Below are 21,049 nucleotides of genomic sequence, written 5' to 3'. Positions count from 1 at the left end.
ATGAACCCGACGCTTCTAACACTGTGTAAACATTAACTGTTCTCCTTAAAAGTCAGGGCAAGTGGAGACTAGGGTAGCTACTGTGTGTGTGTGTGTGTGTGTGTGTGTGTGTGTGTGTGTGTGTGTGTGTGTGTGACAGCAAATACCTGCTGCAAATTGTGACTGACACGCAGTGTCACATTTTTAAAGAAAAAGATGGAAACAAACAGCAGTTGATTTCACAGAGACCCAGTCTACATCTGACTGGTGTGGCAACTGTTCAAGCAGATACTAGCTAACTTCAGATCAAAGGTCTTCTTCTACCCCACTGACTTTAGAGCTACTGAGCTATCATGGGCTTCTGACCCCCAGCTTCATCCTAGCCCATCACACAGAGGAGGTCAAGAGGTCAGCAAGACCAAGCAGCACCCTCACAAACTGGAATCTGTGTGTTACTTTGCCAGCTCCAGCTTGGTTTTGTTAGCGTTGGAACCCTCAGCAAGGAGCTGACATCAGTAAGGTACTGACCCACCTTTTCATGTGGCTGAGCTCAGTGGTAAACTGTAACCCAGCTTCTTCAGAATCCGATCTCCAGTTTATGTGACTTGTTTATTCCTAACCTATAAATTGGTGAGAGGCCAATCCCCAGTATTGAATTTGGAGGGTGTGGGCAGAAGGCTAAAGTATACAGTGTCCTTCAGAAGGGATCACCAGGGCTCCAACCTGGATATCTGTGTCACTTGGGTGTGGCTTGGTTGACTGAAGCCGTTCAGTGTATTAGGCAGATTTAATATTGTTCTCACACAGTGGAAAGACTGTGGAAGGGGCTGAAGGCCAGAGACATGTGCACCCCCTCTTACTCCCCCTCCCCAGCTTCTACTTCATCCTGGAACCCACTCTACTGGAAGCTCAGTCACAGCAGAGAAACAGATTCTCAGAGCTGCCACCAGCTTCGGGCTTCTCCGTCTGCAGGCAAACAGGAGAGCCCCCAAAGTGCCTCCTGGTTCTAGGTTTCATGTAACATGCCCTGGAATCCTGCTCAGAACAGGGCTTAAACACAGGGCCTGACTTCCCCACACGAAAAGGGACCGGATCAAGTACAGAGCGCGTGGGAATGCGCCTGAGGCCCTGTTCCTGTGGGTCTGATAGTGGAGTTGAAAGGAGCATGGGTAGAGTTAGGTTGTGCAGGGAGATTCTGGTCTCCTGACCTAGGCACCCGGAAGCTAAGGGGAGGGGTGCACATGAGCACAGGGCAGTGAGCAAAGGAAGCTGTCTTCTTGTCTGATGTGGATGGTCATGAAATAGAACCGTAGCCCTTCAGGGAGCATGAGGCCATGTTTAGATACTCTCTTGGTTGTCTAGGGCTAGGGAGGACCAGTGTTTGTCGCTCTTGTTTTAGGGCTACAGGTCAAGAGTCCTGCTAGGCAGATTGTAGTCAGTCTTAGAATGGTTATCCAGGGTTCTGATTTTGACCACTGAGGGTGGCTGGGGAGGAATAAATCTCAGGGCTAGAAAGGCAAACTGTTGGCCTCAGGTGGCTGGGGCAGTAGATCCAGCAGCCATTTCTGCTCTGCAGGTAGCTGTTTTCCTGCCTTTTTCATGATCCTTGCCAGAGAGGCCCCCAGGGTGAGCGCCTGACATTTCAAAGCCCCAGGAATGAGTGTAAACCAGATTCTGTTTGGGAGGAACAAGGTGAGAAAAGGAAGAACTGTGTTCTGAAATGCAGGTCTTCACCTGCTTAGATTTTATAGCCCTGTGTGTGTGTGTGTGTGTGTGTGTGTGTGTGTGTGTGTGTGTGTGTGTGTGTGTGTTGATGTGGAGTGGGAGCAGGGAGAAAGGAAGGGAGGGAGAAATACAACATATTTTGAATGGTAACCAGAGGTGCCCCATGTGAATTAAGGTATACCCTTGCTCTAATGAATTTCTCCACGAAGTGTTTCCCAGGCTCCTTTGCAGCCTGGCATCTGTTTGCCCTGGTGACTCCTGCTGGGAGTTGACTGTATCCTGCCTATGGGGAAGTGAAGTCACTTCATGTGACAGCACAGCCTGCCTCTGCCTCTGCCTCCTGGGAGGGAGACTGATGGGCCACAGTGAGCTGCCCTGTGTGGCTGGAGCAGTGTCTCCCACATCCCACTGCTCCCAGAGCCACACACAGGTGACTGATGATGATCAGTGTCTGTCTCTTTTTCTGCCACATAGAAGTGACCTCCTCTGTGGGTACATGGACCTTCATAAATGTATAATTCTCTTTCAGGGCATGCCACCATCACCAACTACTTGCTGAATTATTTCCCCGGTCTGGACCTAGAAAGGAGGAACATATTCGGCTTCACAGCTCTCATGAAGGCAGCCATGCAGGGTAGAACAGAATGTGTGCGAGCCCTGATGCTAGCAGGTAAGCCCTCCTGTGCTGCATACTCTTTAGGCCTTAGACCCAGGCCTCTCACAGACACAGTGGCAGTAAGGAATAGATTGTTGTTGTTGTTGTTGTTGTTGTTGTGGTTGTTGTTGAGCTGTACAGTGTCATCATTTGAGTTTTATTTAAAAGCAAGCAAGGGTATATATGGCTCGGACAGCAGAATGCTTTCCTAGTATACAGAGCCCCAAAGCTCAATCCTAGCACAACATAAACTGGGTGTAGTGATGCACATCTGTAATCCCAGCACTTAACATGCAGATACATGAGGATAAGGAGTTCAAAGGCATCCTGAGTCACATAGCAAGTCTAAGGCCAGCCTGGAATACAGGAGACTCCAGTATTCTTGTCTATGTTTGAGGGAAGGGGGAGCCCAAAGTAAGTGACTCTGGGACTGGCTAAGGATTGATCACAGCACTGGATCATTCCCTGAAAGCCCCATTGCTCCCTGCTGGCATCTCCCTTTACCTCTCTGTCTGTTGGCTCTCTAGCTGGCTTCATCAAGAGTGTGTATTCTGGGGGCTGGGCATATTGCTCACTGGGTAGAGCTTTACCCCACATGCCTGAGATGGGAATTTCTAGAAGCCACATAAATGCTCAGTGGGTATTCTGCACTTGGAAGATGAGGACAGTAAGGGGTTTTCAAGAACAAGCTGGCTAGGTAGGCTCACTGAATGAACTAAGGGGATCAAGGAAGATTCCAGATTGGCTTTGGGCATTCATGTGCCTGGCCACTGGGTGAATATGCATATGCACCTGAACACATAATATGCAACAAAGGAAGTGTGCTTCCTGGCCTTGCCTCTGTCCTGAGGACAGAAGTGTTGAAGTTGACATGGATGAGGCTGAGCTGGGCTGTTCCAGCAGGGTCTCCATGGGGGATATCCCTAGGTTGAAGCTGGATCAACAGGACTATGCACTTACTCCATAGGTTCTCCATCTGGAGAAATCCTTCCCTGTTCTTCTTTCTCTCCCTCCCCCCTGAGGATGAATATGCTATGACTTTGCTACAAAGTTTGATGAACCCCATGTTGTAGGACTGTGGGGTTCCTGGATCTGCTCTGCCACAGGGCAGGGACCCACTGCAGGCAGGATGAGGGAGTTGACTCCACTTACCCCATGCTGTCACCAGGCACTGGGGCAGGTGTTGAGCTGCAGGACACAGCTCTGGGGGTGGGGAAGTGCAGTCTGGAGGAGACAGCTGGAGCTGGCTCAGGGGTCCTCAGGCCTCCAGTGAGGATGAGACCAGGACTCTGGTTCTCAGGCTCTCGGACACCCAGGTGCCACCGGATGCTGCGGGAGAGCTGAGAACAGAGTGGGGGCTCGCAGACTGGATCTAGCCTGGGTCAGGGCTGGGGGCGTCCAGCTGGTCCTGTGAGGAGAGTTCTTGGCTTGACTGCAATGGGCTTGAGCTTGGCTTGGTCATAGTGTGGCTAGGAGCACAGAGAGGCTTTCTATGGGAGATTAGACAGCAGCTCTGTAGGTGAAGGCCTTCTCCATGGCTCCTCATGGTGGATCCCCAGGAGAAAGAGGCAGTCCATAGTTTTAAGGCATTTATTGTCATGGCAGAAAGGAGATGAGTAAAACCATACCTCCCTTCTCAGTGTGGGCCCGAGATTAAATACTTTATTTTTCTCTTTTAAAGATGTAAGAAGTACACCATAGCTGTCTTCAGAAGAAGGCATCAGATCTCATTACAGATGGTTGTGAGCCACCATGTGGTTGTTGGGATTTGAACTCAGGACCTCTGGAAGAGCAGCTGTTGCTCTTAACCATTGAGCCATCTCTCCAGCCCAATTAAATACCTTTTGCAGGGAGGAGTGTCTGGGAAGAAAAGCCTAGTGGTTAAGCTCTTCAGGCCTCATCAAAATGGAGATTGGTCTCAAGCCTATGTGACTACAGGTCACATCCTTTGCATGGGGGTGTAGTGGGGCTTGGGGCGTAGCCCTTATGTGACTGATGGCCACAAACCTATGGTAGACTTATGCTAGTGACTGCTTGGGAACAGGTGAGAGAAGCATCTACTGTCCCTTCAGGGTATCCGGGGTTTCAGGACTTAGCTCAGCTGGGAATTGGGCTACCTTTCACGGTTCCACAGCACGTAAAGGTCCCTGTGACTGATCTCTTGTTCTTTTCCTGACACAAAACTGAAAGGATCATTGCTAGGGTAACCTGAGCAGTGTCTTCAGGAATTAATTGAGAAAACAAATGTAACCTGCACACAACACCGGGTTCACAGTTCGCGTCCGACACCTCAGAGGGTGTTGCTGTTGCTAAATGTGGTTCTTTTAAGTTATCTTTGTTCTTGGCACGGGGCGAGGCCAATCCTGAGGAGCTGGTGCTTATAATCAGTATCTGCGTGCTGTCCTCAGTTCTAGGGCACGGGAAGCCCCTCATCAATGCATCAGCAGAGTTGATGTCTGATGAGGAGTCAAGCTTCCTTGTGTCTTCATATAGGACACAAGGGGCCCTTTGTGGGGCCTCGCTCTCGGGACAGAACATGTCCTCACAGTGGGTACAAAACTCCGGCAGATGAGGTTTTGAGGACACCAAAGTCAGAGCACAGGGCCCCCTCCCATCCTAGTTACCCAGGGGTGGCAACGTTGTTCTAGACGTTGGTCTTTCCATGAGTGGCCTATCTGTGTTCTATCATCCCAGCTGGCCCCACGTGCAGTTCCCACGTGTGCCCCATCCCCTCTGACTCCTGACAGTCGCTCTGTCTTTACTGATTGTCTGTGACTTGGCGCTGTACATTGTACAGCATCTTTTAACCTTGTCCTTGTGATTAGTCTGGATTTAGGGGATTACAGCCTTGGATTGGCTTTCCTCCTGCTTTAATCTACACATCTTAGAGGATGGTATAAGTGAGAGAGAGAGTGTGTGTGTATGTGTGTGTGTGTGTGTGTGTGTGTGTGTGTGTGTGTGTGTAAATAATTAAAATAGACTCCTGGGTCTGCCTAGACCTTAGGAAGAGAACTGATTCCTGCAATTTGTCCTCTGACCTTCACACACAAGCGATGGCATGTGTGCCTATGTGTGTATACACACATTCAATCAGTACATGTGTGTAAAGTGTATTTTGGAATTAGTTCCACCGATTGTACGTTCAATTCAACTGAATTTAACTTTTAGAAGTTAATCAGTTTCAGCAGAGGTAAGGCCCTCCTGTCCCATTTCGATGAGAAATAATTAAATGGTGATTACCTGAAGCTTGGTGTTGGGTAAAATCTTCGTCCGTTTTCACTGTGTCAAGATCTAGTTCTAACTGAATATAGATCTTTTAATGATTTCTGTTCTTTAACCCAAAAGTGAACGTGTCAATCATATCAAGTGAGTTTTCCACAGTTAATTAATTTGAACTCTCAACTCTTTTTCGGCAGGGGGAAATGAGTCCTCCTGTCATTTTTTTTCTTAGGTCTCCTGGGGTTTCAGGCATCATCTATAGCATCTAAAGTTTCTCAGAAATGCCTTCCACAGCCCAGGGAGGGCTGCGGCAGCTTGGGCATGGTGGTGACTTTGCTGCTGCTCCTTCTGCCCCTGCTTACAGATTTGACATGCAGTCTCTGAACTCACTCTTCTCTGTTGACCCCCTACAACACTGTGTGAGTGTCTCCCCTCTGCTGAAGTCTAGAATAATCCTCAGGCATTCAGGTTCCTGTCTGCTGTGTTCTTTAGAATACAGCAGAAATGCCCCCAAGTCAGGAGGGCAGCTTCCTGTGTGTCACATGCCTCTCTGGGCTGATGACAATGTCATCACAGGAAGTCACAGATGGGATTTTGTTCATGTAAGGCCAAGGTACCCACCTTGGAGGGAGCTGTCGGTAAAAGCTGGTTACTCTCAGCTTTCACTGTTGATCCGTTTACACCATCAGGGGTTATTTGCGAATGAATGAAAAATAGAGTGCATTTTTCTTTTTAAAAGTTACCCTTGTGGTGAGATATTTGTGTTAATAAGCACATAATTTCTTGCCACCCTGGCATGTGGGGTTTGCTCAATCCTTACAGAGCCTTTCTGCCAATGTGGGATGTTAGTAGCATCTGTGGCTTCCACTTAGCAGATAACTGGAGCACTCTCCAGTCGGGACACCCCAAAATGCCTGCAGATATTACCTGATGACCTCTATATATGTTGTTGTTTCCCATCAAGGGTCACAGATGCAACTAATTAAAGTGGGATAGGATTTTAAAAAGTAAAAAGAGATCTGTATCCTCAGACACAATCCTCCTTCCCAGCCTGTTCTGTTCCAGACCACACTGGCATGGTAGCTCCTTTAGGGTGCATTTGAGCTCCCCCAGAAGTCTTGTGTCTTAATTAGGGTCTTATTGCTGTGAACAGACACCATGACCAATGCAAGTTTTATAAAGGACAACATTTAATTGGGGCTGGCTTATAGGTTCAGAGGTTTAATCCATTATCATCAAGGCTGGAGCTTGGTAGCATCCAGGCAGGCATGGTGCAGGAGAAGCTGAGTTCTACATCTTCACCCGAAGGAAGCCAGGAACAGACTGAGCATCCACAGGCAGCTGGGAGGAGGGTCTCCAAGCCCACCCCCACAGTGACACACTTCCTCCAACAAGCTACACCTTCTAATAGTGCCACTCCCTGGGCCAAGCATATGCAGACCATCACACCTTGACTGTTCTTGACTTAACCTCAGGAACATTGTCGCACACATCTGTCTCGTTAGCTTACAATTCTTTTCAGGAATCTGAAGTTTACTTTCCTTTTGGTGTAACTGTGTATATTTGAAGAGAAACCAGTGTGCAAGTGAATAGCCTCCCCAGGTTTGTCAGCCATCAGCAAGGATGCCTGTTGACACATCTTAAAAGTTTGCATCCCTGCTTTGATTCTAATTTCCATTTACACATACCAGTATTGAGCAACTGGAGGTATTCATAGGTACCAGTTGCCTGTGCCTTTCTTTAAGTTGGCCCCTCAGCACAAAGTGTGTTTATGTATGGTGGAGGGCAGTGATTCAGTAGCAGACTGCAGAATGATCTTCCTGTAATTGTTCTAAAAGCAAAGGGCACCCACAATACTGCATAGTGCCAATAGGGCACATGCGTCTCATTCCGATATTGTTTTGTTGTTAGAATTCAGTATGCTTCAGTTCCTGGGTGCTTTTGACACCAGACATTTGTTTCTGACTTGCAATTTTATTACATTCCATTGGAACCACTTCACCTAGAAATGATGAATGATTGAATTGGCTGACCATCTAAACCCTTTAGATTTTCCCAGAGTCTAACACACAGGCACACGTCAGCCCTTATCTGCATTGTCAGATAGAATAAAATAACGTTAGAATTATCGGAAACCCAAATGTAATGACAAATGCAGCCGACGCTGCGAGCCAACCTGGTGGCTGTTTGGATTAGGTTTCCTGATAATGTCAGCCATTCTGATAAGAATCGAAAGGGACATGCAGCATCTTGTCAGCCCAGTGGAATATTAATGCACCAAAGTGACAGGTCTATTTCCGTAAGTGGCTCTGAGGAGTTGTGTCAACGATGTGATTTTTTATTTTTTTATTTTTTTATTTTTCATGGAGTTTGCCAGGTTCCAGACTTGCTCAACAGAGCCTGCTTTATTCCTGAAGTGTGATGTAATTGTTGCAGCCTCCGGGAGGAAGAGCACGAAGCTGAAGTTTAGCTTCCATTCTCCTGTAGTTCTTGGGAAGAAAATGGCCTGGGAGGGAAGCGAGGCGCACACTGCAGACACTATCCCTTGTATGTTTGCTGTCATCTCAGACGAGGCTGCATGGCATGCTTCTCAAAAGCCAGGTGACTTGTGTCAGCACATAGCTGCTTTCAGTTTATATGCAGGACAGGAGTTTCCTGTCCTAGTTAGGAGCCAGAGGATGCCTGCAGGGTCTCTGCACTGAAAGGACTCTGTAGTCTCTGTAGAATGTGACCTTAGCGAGAGGCGCAGACGGAGGGAGGTGACAGGGACTGTGTTGTGGGCCACTGCAGCCCAGCCTCTATGAGACTTAGACACCCCAGGAATGCCGGCTGACGACCTAGGTAAGCTATGATATCCCAGGAATGCCGAGCCTGGGTCTTTATGCCGTCTAGAGGAGAGCAGTCCTGAGACTGAGTGTTCTCCCCAGCACTTGTTTGTGATGCTTTCTGTTTCAAGTAACAAAAATCCCATCCTGGGGATGATTTAAAGAAGGTAGACATCTGGGCTGGAGAGATGGCTCAGCAGTTAGGAGCACTGACTGCTCTTTCGGAGGTCTTGAGTTCAACTCCCAGCAACCACCACATGGTGGCTCGCAACTATCTGTAATGGGATCTGATGCCCTCTTCTGGTGTGTCTAAAAACAGCGACAGTGTACTCATATATAAAGTAAATAAATAAATAGATAAAAGACAGACATCTATTTCTCGTGTGTCATTAGATGTCATGAAGTCCACAGATACCACCCAGATCTGACCTTGGTTCCATGACATCATAGACCCTGCTTCCTTTTTACCAGTTCATTCCCTCCTCTTTCCCCCTCCCTCTATCCCTCTCTCCATTCCTTCCTCCCCCTTCCCTCTCTTTTTCTCTCTCTGTGTGTATGTCTGTGTGTATGTTCATAGACTTGTGTATGTGTACGTGTGTGTGTGTGTGTGTGTGTGTGTGTGTGTGTGTGTGTGTGTGCATGTGCATGCATGTGAACATGCATATGTGTGGAGGCCAGAGGTTGATGTTGGATGTCTTCTCTTGCTTTCCGTATTGTGTTCTGAGACAGGGCTTCATGCTGAACCCAGAGCTTTCTGACTCAGCTACAATGTATGACCAGTGAGCTCCAGGCCCTCCTGTCTCTGCCTCCTCAGCACTGGGATTGCAGGGGAACTCTATTGTGCCCAGTGCCTGGCTTTCTACATGGCCCGGGAGTCCAAACTCAGGTCCTAATGATCATGAGGCCCACACTGACACCTGTGGATTCTGTGGCAATCACTAGACATCTGGGCCTGCGATGTGTGTTTCAAGTAGGAAGCAGCAGCAGCAGCAACAGGAGGCAAACAACTCATTAGGGTTCACTAAGCAGGGGCTGGCTCCTTGGCCACAGGAGGCTGGTTGGCTGGCTGGCTGGGGAACAAGGCTGTAGTCCTTAGGTTAGACCAGTGATTCTAAGGTGGAGTTTGTTTTCTCCTAGATGGTATTTGACATGGCCAAGAGTTTGACTGTCCCAACAAATGGGTTATGACTGGCATCTTTTATAGATTGGGGGTGTTCTTAAAATTCCCACAGGATTAACTGGCCAAAGACTCGAAGCCCTAGGTTAAACCAATCGCATGTATTGTGTAGAGCTGGGTATAAAGTTGTTTTGAGGGTACTAGAACATTTTGCATAGGCTGCTTACAGCACACAATTCAGCAACAGTGAGAGCCCAAGTCACATGTCTCTGGTTTTGTGGGTGCGGTAGTACTGGCTGGGACTAAGGATGCTGGTGAGCCACGATAAGCAGCACTTCCGAAGTTCTTGTAGTTTCTCCTTGAAAGGTATTTATGTAAGTGCGAATCATCTTCCAGGATGGGAGAGCACTTGCTGGGCATGTGCAGGGTCCTGGGTTCAATCCCCAGCACTGCAACAAGTTCTTCCAGTCCCGTGTCTCAGATTCTATGTCTATGGGTACAGCTAACTCTGACAGAACACACACATACACACCGTGTGGACGGACCTTTTTTGTTGCCTTTCCCTAAACAGCGTCACAATGATTGTAATTGACTTAGGATAATGGGTAATCAGGACATGTTTCAGTGTATCAGTAAATGGCGGTGGTTCTCAACCTTCCTAATGCTGCGACTCTTTTTATATAGCTCCTTATGTTTTGGTGATGCCCTTCCCCCAACCATATAAGTATTTCAATGCTACTTCATAACTGTAACTTTTGCTACTCTTATGAATCGTAATGTAAATATCTGATATGCAGAATATTTTATATGTGTTGGGGTTGTGACCCACAGGTTGAGAACCACTGATGGTCTTCATGGGTGCTATGCAAACGTACCATTTTATATGTGGGACCTGAACCACCTCAGAATTTGATGTCTAATGAGGATCCTGGGTCCGATTCATTGTGGAGGCCAGGGGCGGTTGTACTCATTTCTTACAGTTCAGTTCCTGTTACCCTTAGCAGTGAGCGGTTTCTTGAAAAAGTGGGTCACTACCTTGGAGCATGTGACTGGAGTCTAGGGCTGCTGTGGTAGGATTGGCCTATCTTCTTGATTTATAGCATGTGTGTTTCTGGTCATGTTCAAAGGTTGTAGACAGACTGCTAAGCTCTGGACAGCCATTCCTTTCATTTTTCATTAGCATTTGAAAAATGTCTCTTTCATGCAAGTGTTCATTACGGTTTTAATTTCGCAGTTTGTTCCCTTTTAACGTGACATGCAATTAATTAAGGTTTAATGTGTCATCTATTTTTGCAGTGGCATTTTTACTGCCCCCTTTTTCATTTTTGCTAGTTTATAAATTGTGCTCTGGCTAATGAGTTCCTCCTGAATTCCAGTTCCAAATAATTGCCACTTTTCTAAGACAACAATTTTTTAATGTGTCATAGAACTAAGGCCGTTAGCAGGTAAGCTTAAGTGAGGTGATCTTCCCAGCCCTGAGGTTGCTATGGGCCTGCATGACAGGGATGTGACTGAGCCCTACACTCTAGGCCCAGAGCAACCGAGCAGCCAGCATGTGTCAAGACACATGGGTCTGTGTGAGACATGAATGCAGATGCGGCTGCTGGCTGGGTCCCTGAGGAGCTCACAGGCTAATTGCCCCAGTTCTCTTGCAAGCTTCGCCAGTAGAGCTAATGGGACTTGAACTCCTGAATGATTTTTAACTATGTTGTGGTGAGATTGGACCAAGATGAACTGAACAGCAATTTGGAAGCCATTTCTAAAGACAGAAGTTGAAATGCATTGCCCATCTGAGCTGAAGTGGGGTTTAAGTCTGCAGTGTGTTTTGCAGAAGGGGCCATGGTAGAGCGATTTTGAGGAAGTGACTGTCTAAGGAAGATAGGGACATCTGGGGAGCAGTAATGGGGAGTGGATGGGGAGGGGAACACCCATATATAGAAGGGGAGTGGGAGGGGTTAGGGGGCCGATGGACAGGAAACCAGTAAAGGGAATAACATTTGAAATGTAAATAAGAAATACTCAATTTAATAAAAAAAAAAAAAGGCAGAATCAGAAAACCAGATCATCTTCTAGTGACATCCCAATAAAGTACAAGAGAAGGGAAAACCTCTCCTTGTGTGTTTCCTTCCCAAACTTTAATGAGGTTTTAAAAAAGAGAGAGATAGAGATAGAGATAGAGATAGAGATAGAGATAGAGAGAGAGAGAGAGAGAGAGAGAGAGAGAGAGAAAACAGCCCACAAGGCAAGTTAGTAAAGCAATTCATCTTGGTTGTCTTAGGCAAACTGTGGGGATTCAGGAGTCTGAAATTCATAGACCATGTGTAGGCATGTGTGCTCCAGGAAACCCATCCTTTCTCTTAGAGTCTACCCCTGATTGGGTGGCCTCACCACATTTGGAAAGTAATCCTTTTGACTTAGAGTCAAATTTCTTCAGGCTTGTGCTTAGCTTTGTGCTTGATCAAACCAGAGTGCTATGGCCTAGCCAAGCAAATACAAAATTAGCCAGCATAACGGTGTTGCTTGGGTTGGAAGTGTACGAATTTCAGTATAGGAGACTCATGGCAGGGACTACTTGGCTTCCATCAGTGGCTTTGAAGCTTCAGGTGGCTGCCTCAGCTGCTGGGACACTATTTCATCAGGAGTCTTTGTTAAGTGCATGCTTCTCACACAGAAGGTAAGATGTTCTGAGCAAACATTAGGCAGTATGCTGTGCCTCCATCCTGGAGTGCCCACTGGCTTGTGGAGGCAGCCGTCTGCTCCACAGGAGAAGCAGGGCATTCCCACGTCAGTAGAATGAGACCTCTACCGTAGCTATGCACAGAGATGAGAGGGCATTAGGACAGCCCTCTTTGCTAGAACGTTCTTCTCTTATTGTTCAGGGGATGATGGGGCCTGTTAAAAATTCTTTTTAAAATTGCATCCATTCATTTATGTATGTGTATTTGTGTGTATTGGGTGCATGCCAGTATGTGTACGCATGTGTGTGTGTGTGTGTGTGTGTGTGTGTGTGTGTGTGTGTGATGGTAGCACAAATACTGTGGCATATATGTAGGAGTCATGATCATGTTGGGTTCCTGGTATCAAAATCCAGGTTGTCATGCGTGGTGTCAGGTACTAAGCCATTTCACCAGCTTCATGGAGACTTAAAAAAAAAAAAACAAAAACAAAAACAAAAAAAACAAGCAAGCAAGCCGGTTTGCTCGATTTTGGCTTTTTGAGACCAAGTGTTGCTATGTGCAGCCTCAGCTGTGTAGAGCTCAGTGTTTAGCCCAGCTTAGCTTCCCACTTGAGATTTTCTCACCCCTCTCTCCCAAGTGTCTGGGGTTACAGGCATGAGACACCTCGCCTGGTTTCCTTGCGGGTTTTTATCTAGGAAGAACGAATCACCTAAGAGGCATTTGCAAGGCTGTGTGGGTAGCGCCTTGTGAGCATAGGAACTGTGACTGGACTGGGCCAGGTTCTCTGTACCGTCCTGAATTCTGCCACTGTTCTTTGCCGCTGAAAGACCATCCTAGCTGCCCATCCGGCTGCTGCATTGTGTGCTTTTGTTTTTCAGGGGCAGACGTTCAAGCAAGGGATCCCCGACGTGGGCTGTCACCTCAGGAGTGGGCTGCATACACAGGCCGAGCGGAGGCTGTTCGAGTCATGCAGAGGCTGATGGAGCGACCCTGCCCAGAACAGTTTGGGGACAAGTATAAGCTGGAATTGCCACTTCCCGCTGAGACGATCTTAAAGAAGGCAGGTTCCAAAAACTGCTTGCAGAGATTCACCGCATTCCTGCGATCTACTTTGACCTCCCGCTCCGGCCAGAGCCTGGAGGATGGAGGCGTCCTTGATCACATGGTCAGGATGACCACAAGTCTCTACAGCCCCGCTGTTGCTGTAGTCTGTCAGACCGTGTGCCCGGAGAACCCACCCTGTGTGGGGAAACGACGCTTGGCGGTACAGGAAATCCTAGCAGCTAGGGGCAACCTGGACGCCCAAGCGCAGGACAGCAACAACGTAGAGCTGCAATCCCAGATTTTGGAGACTCCCAGAGCTAGCTCCCGGTCTCCCCAGTCGCTCGGCTCGGGTTCCACTCCTGCTCCTGTTACTCGGAAGGCCAGCCTCCTGCCTTTGCAGTTGCTACGGAGGAGCAGTGTGCGGCCGGGCGTGGTGGTCCCTCGAGTGCGCATCAGCAAGGCCCCTGCGCCCACCTTCCAGCCAGAGCGCGCAGCGTCCAAGGGCAACACCAAGGACAGCATCTATCTGCAGATCCCCAAGTGGCGGTACAAAGAGGCCAAGGAGGAGAAGAGGAAGGCGGAGGAGGCAGAGAAGAAGCGCCAGGCAGAGGCACAGAAAGAAAGGCGGGCGCCACGCTGGAGGAAAAGGACGTGAAGGGGCTACGACTCTCATAGGCCTGTGCCTGGTGTGGGGAAGCAGCGCAGGAATCCTGCTGGGAGGCTGCAAGTGCTGGAGACAGCACCGTGGAGAGGGATGCTCCTGTCTGCTACGGGGTGCGTGCTGCGTCACACAGCCTCCGGGCCATTCACATCTTCTAGATCCACAAAGGACGGTCCACATTGCTCCCAAGACAGAACTGGGAAAAGTACAAGTGATTTTGTTTAAAACCAGTTCCTTGAGCATTCTGTACACTAAGAGGTCAGTTTACCTAGAAGTCGCCCTTAAAGAACCCCAATTAAGAATTAAAAAAAAAAAAAAACAACCCAACATATCACAGGGCATTTTCGCATAGTTTTGTATTTTGTTACTTATGAAAGATTGCAGCATTTTACCAGTGACAGGCTCTTTATAATTAAGTCCATTTTAATACTTGTATTTGCAGACCCTCTGTTTAAAATCCTGTCTCTAGCAATAAATACTTGTAATGAGTGTGTGAGTTACACAGAAGGGATTCTCCCCTCGCCACTTGGTTCTGGCCTCTGCCTTCTCGTGTCCTATGGACACACCCGTGCACTGGCTTTTCTTGTTAACTTGAGTGATGCCAAATGCCTGTTTTTACTTGAGAAAGGCACCGACTTCTATCCAAAGCGATCAAGTGAGATGAAGTCTTAACTTCCTTTCATTCTTTAACACTCTTTCCTTCCTACTATCCCCAGCCCCTGTCAATCAGTCATTTCATGAAAGTGGGTTGTGGGACATTGCAGAAATACGATGCTGCTAGGGCCAAACTCATTTCAAGCAAGGGGCTTGAATAGACCATCTTCAGGTGATTTAATGAAGGCAGGTTTTAATGAATGAGTGGTAGGAACAAAGTAATATGTGCTTACAAACAGCCCATGTGGTCCTTAAAACTGTCAAAGGTGGGGTTGGGGATTTAGCTCAGTGGTAGAGCACTTGCCTAGCAAGTGCAAGGCCCTGGGTTTGGTCCCCAGCTCCAAAAAAAAAAAAAAGGAAAAAAAAAACTGTCAAAGGTGCACAGAGTAGGGAATTCAGAATGCTGTCAACTGCTGAGGGCAGACAGGTAACTTTTGGAACAGGTGCTACATGCTGGATACTAGACGGAGTAGTTTGGGGAAGGTTTTCCTGGAGTAGGCTACACTCTGATAGTCTCCTCCAGATTCAAGTCCAGAGAACCCCTTGTGTGTTTTTCTACTGAGAGTTCCCCTTGATGACTGACCCTGGTGTTAGGCTCATCCCCACGCCAACTCTGTAGAACTTCCAACATGTGGGGACTTTGGCAGGGCAGAGATGGGATTTATCCTGGGTGCCAACACGTCTGTGAAAGTTCCCTTCTGTCTCCAAAGCACTGGGAAATCCCAACTGGGCCATAGAGTATCTGTCACACATGCACTTTATTTGAATATTTAATGTAAATGGCTTGGAAGCGATAGAGTCAGAATATTACAGACTGATTTGGAAGCCCTTTGCTGAGGTCTGTCTTACACTGGGGTGGGGAGGGGGTAAGCGAACTGGCTTAAGCTTATTCTTCTAGTTGGTACCACTAGGTAGTGAATAACATTATCTTACACCAGCCTTCCCCCAAATGCCCTAAAACGGGACCTTAGGCTGCTCCCAGGTGGATTTGAAACTGGTGCCACCATTCAGTGTTTAAAAAAGAAAAAAAAATCTCAATTTAGTAAGTTTCTCTTTAACCCTAGAAAAATACCAAGGGGAGGCTGGGGCCTCAGACCCTCCTCTAAAACTACTGATATCTGGGTTCGCCCTTGGGACCTAGGACTTTGGTTTAGCTACATCTCATTGGGGGCTGTTGTCTTTTGGGCTCATCTTTCCTGTCTCTCCTGGCACCACCTAGCTTGTCACAAGCCCCACCACTAGGAACCAAGGCAGTGCCACAGTGCTTCCAAGCCACATTTCGCATGCTGGCTGTCCACAGATTTCATCCATTTCCCTGCTGCAGAGGGGAGCTGCACCCCAGTACTGGACCAAGCACCAAGGCGACCGCTGCCTTGGTATTGAAACTGAGGCTTCTCAGCGGGGGCTGTGGGTAACCCTCATTTCCTTTCAGGGCGCTCTTCTGGACACCCAGCTTGAACTCCATAAAAGGCTCCATGTCTGTATGTTGCCTGGTTGTCACACGAATAGGCAGTTTGAGGCAGCTCCTGCAGAGGATGACTTGGTGTCTGGCATCCGTGCACCGCCAATCATACAACCCGTTTTCACTGTGTTAATGCCACATTAGAAATGACATATTACCCCACCAAGCCCGGGTCCCTGCTGCAGGCCAATTAGAGATGTACAGTTTCGATTCCTCCAAATCCTTACCTTTTCATGATCCATTCTCAGAATTTCCAGTTAAGCATGAGTGACTATCCGTGATGTTGCAGCAAAGGACTCACAGGGTTTCCTTGTTTCCCGAGTATTTGGAAGTGTGCCACCCCTATCCAGGCACTAGGATGATGTTGGTCCTGGTGTCTGACTACATGAAAACCCCAGAGATATATATGTGATGGCTAGCCCCTTTCTCTGCTGTCTCCAGCAAGTTCCCCATGACTTGGTTGGCACACCCGCTCCCTGCCTCCACGTTTTCTTCCACTTGCTTCCTTTCCCAGTTTGATCATCCTTGCACCAGATGCCTTGGGGTCTAATAAGGCAGAAGTACAAAGGCTCTTGAGGTAGTCTCTCTGCATTACCAGGCTGGGACCTCTAAATCTCCAGAAGTGGATGGAGGGCAGGGCTGTGGCTTCTGCCCTCTGCTCTCGGAAGGAAGGTCCAGTCCGTTCTCCCGACCTGGAAGGGCAGAGGAGCAGGCTCGGGGCTAGGTTTGCACTGTGTTTATTAACTGTAAATAGTGAACTCCAAGCTGACAGGTGTCTTCTCAGGGATTTATACATAAATATAGTTAGGGAAAAGTTAAAGTGTATTTTAAATCTTTAAAGTTGAAGTATGTTTTAAATCTTTTTGATGTTTGAGTCAATTAGGATTAAACTGAACAGAAGAAATATTTCCGAGGGTAGTGTCCGTGCTTCTGTTTCTAAGTGAGATCTTGGGACTTGTCTCCTCGTGGAGATTTATGGGGACCATGGCTATGGGAATGGCTGTGCATATGAAGCCAGAGTTCCATGGCACTTGCTTCTTTCTGGCTGTGACTCTTGTGTAAACAATTGCCTCCAGGTAAGCAGAGACAGCTGGGTCCCCAGATGAACCCTCCATAACTGCCCCCCACCCCCAGAGCTGTTCCCTGCTCCCCTGGTCTTTTCTCCTTGCTTTCAAGAATAAAATGTTCACACTCATTTCTGCAGAAACTCACAAAGCTCATCAGGAAGGATCGGGGAAAGTTCTACACACTTGGTTCATCATGTCCTTGATGGGCAGTGTGTTTGCTGAACTAGAGGAAGACAGCAGGTGACAGGAGGGACTTTGTGACTCTTTTCCAGCTCCTACCAGGCTCCTGGCCACACTTGATGCCTCAAGGGCAGCAAGGTGGTCTCTTTTCAATTTTGGGTTTCCCTGACTCTGGGGGCTCATCCTGCACATCAGGAAAAGAGGACTCATGATTTGGCTAGAAAATGGCTTTATAGACTCAGAGAAAGTGTGCCAAGTGGTCTCTGTCCATTCCTTCCCCGTTGGCAACTGGGATCAGGTCTCTGGAGCAGAGATAAGGCAGTTATAGGTGAGAGAGAGGCTTGTGGGGAGGGGGCTGGCTTCAGTCCCCAAATGAGGGAAAGCCTGCCATCCCTGGGAGTCTGGAAGCATCATCAGTTATCCCGCATGCTGCTCAAGTGGCAGCATATTACCGTACACTCCCTCCTCTTTCTACTCTCTGGGAAATTCCAGCAGTTCCCCAACTGTTCTCCTGTTGGTCACTGCCTAGATTGTGGTTTGCACTGCCAGCCCTTGGCCCCTTCAAACTGGGTCACTGTGTGGAAAATGAAGGAAGGAACCTGGCCATGATGAATCCTTAAAAACCAACAATGTCACATAGATAACAAAAGGAGAAGAACTGGGACCATCAGAGCAAAGGTAGAGTTAACCACAAAGAATGAAAAAGTCACTCCTTAGTTACTCACTGCCAGTTCTGCACATTGGTGTAACTGGAACCAGAGACTCTTTTCTTCACCCTTGGACTCATAAGTTTATTTCTGAATATTTTAGATAAGTGGCTGGAAATGACTGTGGAAGAAATTATTATTATTATTATTATTATTATTATTATTATTATTATTATTGAAGCAATGATGCTATCAAGAATGCTACCTGGATTCGGCTGTTTTTCAGGTGTTGCTGTCGAATGCCAGGTGCAACTCCTACAGTTCTCACACTCTGCCCCAGCCTGAAGCTGACTGTGATGAATGGTGAAGCCTCTGTCATAACGTTGGCAGCTCTCAGCATTAGGTTATATTAATGGGGACCTTGCGTGCCATCCACTTAAATATGCAAACTGAAGGACCAGAACTGTACTTGTAGATGTACTAACTGTGGTGGCTCACAGGGACCCCAGGGAACATCTCTATAACCTGTTTGAATGGTGTCGATTTAGACAGATTGCAGGGTCAGAGGGTCTACTCAGATTCCCCAAACAATGTGAAACCTGGTATGGCTGGAGTTTTCATAACCTAGGCTGTTCTACTAGAAGACGGTGCTGACCCAGGTGGCTGAGAGCAAATAGCATGGCTGCACCAGTGTCAGCTCTGGCTTTGATATGTGACATGGCAGGAGGCCCAGACTTGAGAGTATTCCCTCTGGAAAGCCTCCAGCCTACAGCTTGGGGATGGGACCTGGCACAGGCTCACCCTAGGACAGCATCTTACTCTAAGGGGTCATTGGAATCTCTAGTCTGCCTCAGTATTAGTTCTGCTGCTGACCAGTGCTGGCTTTGAAAGTATTCTCTTGCCAGGGATGTGGCTCCTGTTGTTTTAGAGGGAAACGAAGACAGGAGGAAAAATCAAGCTGGCCATCTCATATAGAGCAGTGGACTTTGAGTAGTCAAGCACCTATCAACACCGGTTAGGAAGTTCTAGAAACTGGTTCAGAATGGCCCAACTCTGAGTGTACCGGATGGAAAGTGTGAGTGGACACTACATGTCCAGAGAGTTCCCATCCTCCCATCCCACTGCCCCGATCCTGGAGCCTGCTGTGGAGTTAGAACCCAGAGCTCCATTCAGCGACAGCTAAGTCTACTATGATTGGAACCTTCTTGGTTCCAATATAGTTCTGGAAGGTAAACGGCAGGCGAGCCATGCCCAGCATTTGCAGGGTGTGAGGGTCTCCAGCAAGTGGGGACAGAGGGAGACCTGCACCGCCAGGGTTGGGGTTCCTCCTCCTGGCTCAAGCTCTGTTTTCTAATGTGAAGCGATGTTCTTTGTCATTTCTAAAACCTCCTGTCAGTTTCTGGATGTCCAAATGCTGTTGAATATGGATGTAACCATAAATTCCAGAGTGTTTTATTTTGAGATGAGAGTTTTGCTACAGTTTATATAGGCTATTTTCCTATTTAGACCTCAGGGCTATCTTGGGACCCACTACTAAGTGTGACCCTCCCAGCAGCTTCAATTCTGGGTAGACAAGTTACATAACCTTTAAATGTGATATTACTCAGCAGGAAGAATGTGTTTCTCTCTTTTAACTTCTGGCAATTTTTGTTTTAAAGGTCTAGAAAAAGACACTAGAAGAAAACAGAGGTAAAAGAATTAAAGATCAACTGTAAAATAAACATTCTCATGGTATACAATTGTGATATCCGAATAAACGTGTGTGCATAAAATTATTTTAAAAGTGCTATGAAACAGACGGCATTGTCCTGTCATTTGTTGGGGTGGAAGTGGTTTTATACATTTTTACTTGCACTTTGTTTTTCAAAGCTAAGGGTTTTTAATGTGTTTATCATGAGTGCTTCCTTACACCTCACAATGATCCACCCCTTCCAGGAGGGGAGCACCCCTCAGACAAAATGCACCTCTGTTTTCCTGTGTATCTCTTTACCTGAGCGACACGTCGTATGTGTTATCATTCAGCCCCCCCAATGTCCTTGAGATTTAAAAATAATTTGGAAGTATATTTTTATATTTTGTGTGTGTGTGTGTGTGTGTGTGTGTGTGTGTGTGACATGCTGGTGTGTTAGTGTGGTGGATTAGAGGACAGCTGTAGAAATTGGTCCTCTCCTTCCGCCATGTACACACTAGGGATCAAACTCACGTCCTCAGACTTGGCAGCAAGCGCCTTGACCGGCAGAGTCACCCCGCCAGTCTGAAGGTGTAGTTCAGGTTGACCTCAAAGCTGTGATCCTCCTCTAAGGTGTGCATGCGCCACCACAATTGGTTTAAAATATTTTAAAAATCAGTTTTAATGGCAAAAAAACAATAATGAGGGAAAAGTCTAGAGCTATACCTTTTACTTAAAATTTTATTTTGCTTTATGTGTATGAGTGTTTTGTATGCATGTGTACCTGTGGCCCTCAGATTCTCCAGAATAGATGGCTGTCAGCCACCAAGTGGGTGCTGGGACTTAAACCTAGGCCATTAGAAGAGCCACCAGTACTCTTGACGGTTGAGCCATCTCTCCAGACACACGTCTTTGTTTTTAAAACCTGGATTTTACGTATAGCAATACAATAACAATAACATAATAATATAATATTGTAATGTAATATACAATGTCAAATAACATAATAGAATCTGACATGGTTTTAAATAGAAGAAAAAGAAAAAACTCAGGTTATCAAACCCTTCCCCTAGAACAAATTTTGAAAAATAACTTTCCTAAGTTGGATCAGTGTGACTAATCATGTCTAATTCCTATTTCACGAATGGTCTGTGGGATTAAAGCCCAGTTTCCACACTCATTGCCTCAGAGGTGTAGTACACGTTGGATTCTTTTGAAGTGCAAACGGTTCTTGGTCCTTCAATGCACAGAAAGTTAAGTTCACCCATCCATCATGAAACCAGAAAATATTTAGCTTTCTGCCCTCGTTCACATCTGCACGTCCTTTTGCTGGGACTCCGCCCTTCAGCACCCACTCCCTCCTTCACTCACTGTTCCTCACACTCACGCATGCATGTGTGTACATGGATGCATTATAAGCAAGTGCTCTTTATATGTGGACACTGGCTGGTATAGAGCTGTGCTTTT

At 47.2% G+C, this 21,049-nt stretch overlaps 1 protein-coding gene across 6 annotated transcripts in view; it reads left to right on the top strand.

Moving 5' to 3' along the window:
- Positions 1-19,711, top strand: part of Ankrd33b (ankyrin repeat domain 33B) — an 81,807-nt gene extending 62,096 nt beyond the window's left edge. For 2 of the 6 annotated variants that reach the window (XM_039102227.2, XM_039102228.2), the window contains exons 3-4: positions 2,234-2,374; positions 13,077-19,711. In XM_039102227.2, the coding sequence (XP_038958155.1) occupies positions 2,320-2,374; positions 13,077-13,897 (876 nt within the window). In that variant the 5' untranslated portion in view covers positions 2,234-2,319 and the 3' untranslated portion in view covers positions 13,898-19,711. Of the gene's footprint in view, positions 1-1,555; positions 1,672-2,233; positions 2,375-13,076 lie in introns of those variants that run through there. The other 4 variants (XM_039102229.2, XR_010063602.1, XR_005500280.2 and 1 more) reach the window with 4 other exon arrangements.
- The last annotated feature ends 1,338 nt before the right edge of the window (positions 19,712-21,049 follow it).

The sequence above is a fragment of the Rattus norvegicus genome, chromosome 2, assembly GCF_036323735.1.
Source record: "Rattus norvegicus strain BN/NHsdMcwi chromosome 2, GRCr8, whole genome shotgun sequence".
Taxonomy (NCBI): domain Eukaryota; kingdom Metazoa; phylum Chordata; class Mammalia; order Rodentia; family Muridae; genus Rattus; species Rattus norvegicus.
This window is presented reverse-complemented; position numbering and strand designations above follow the sequence as displayed.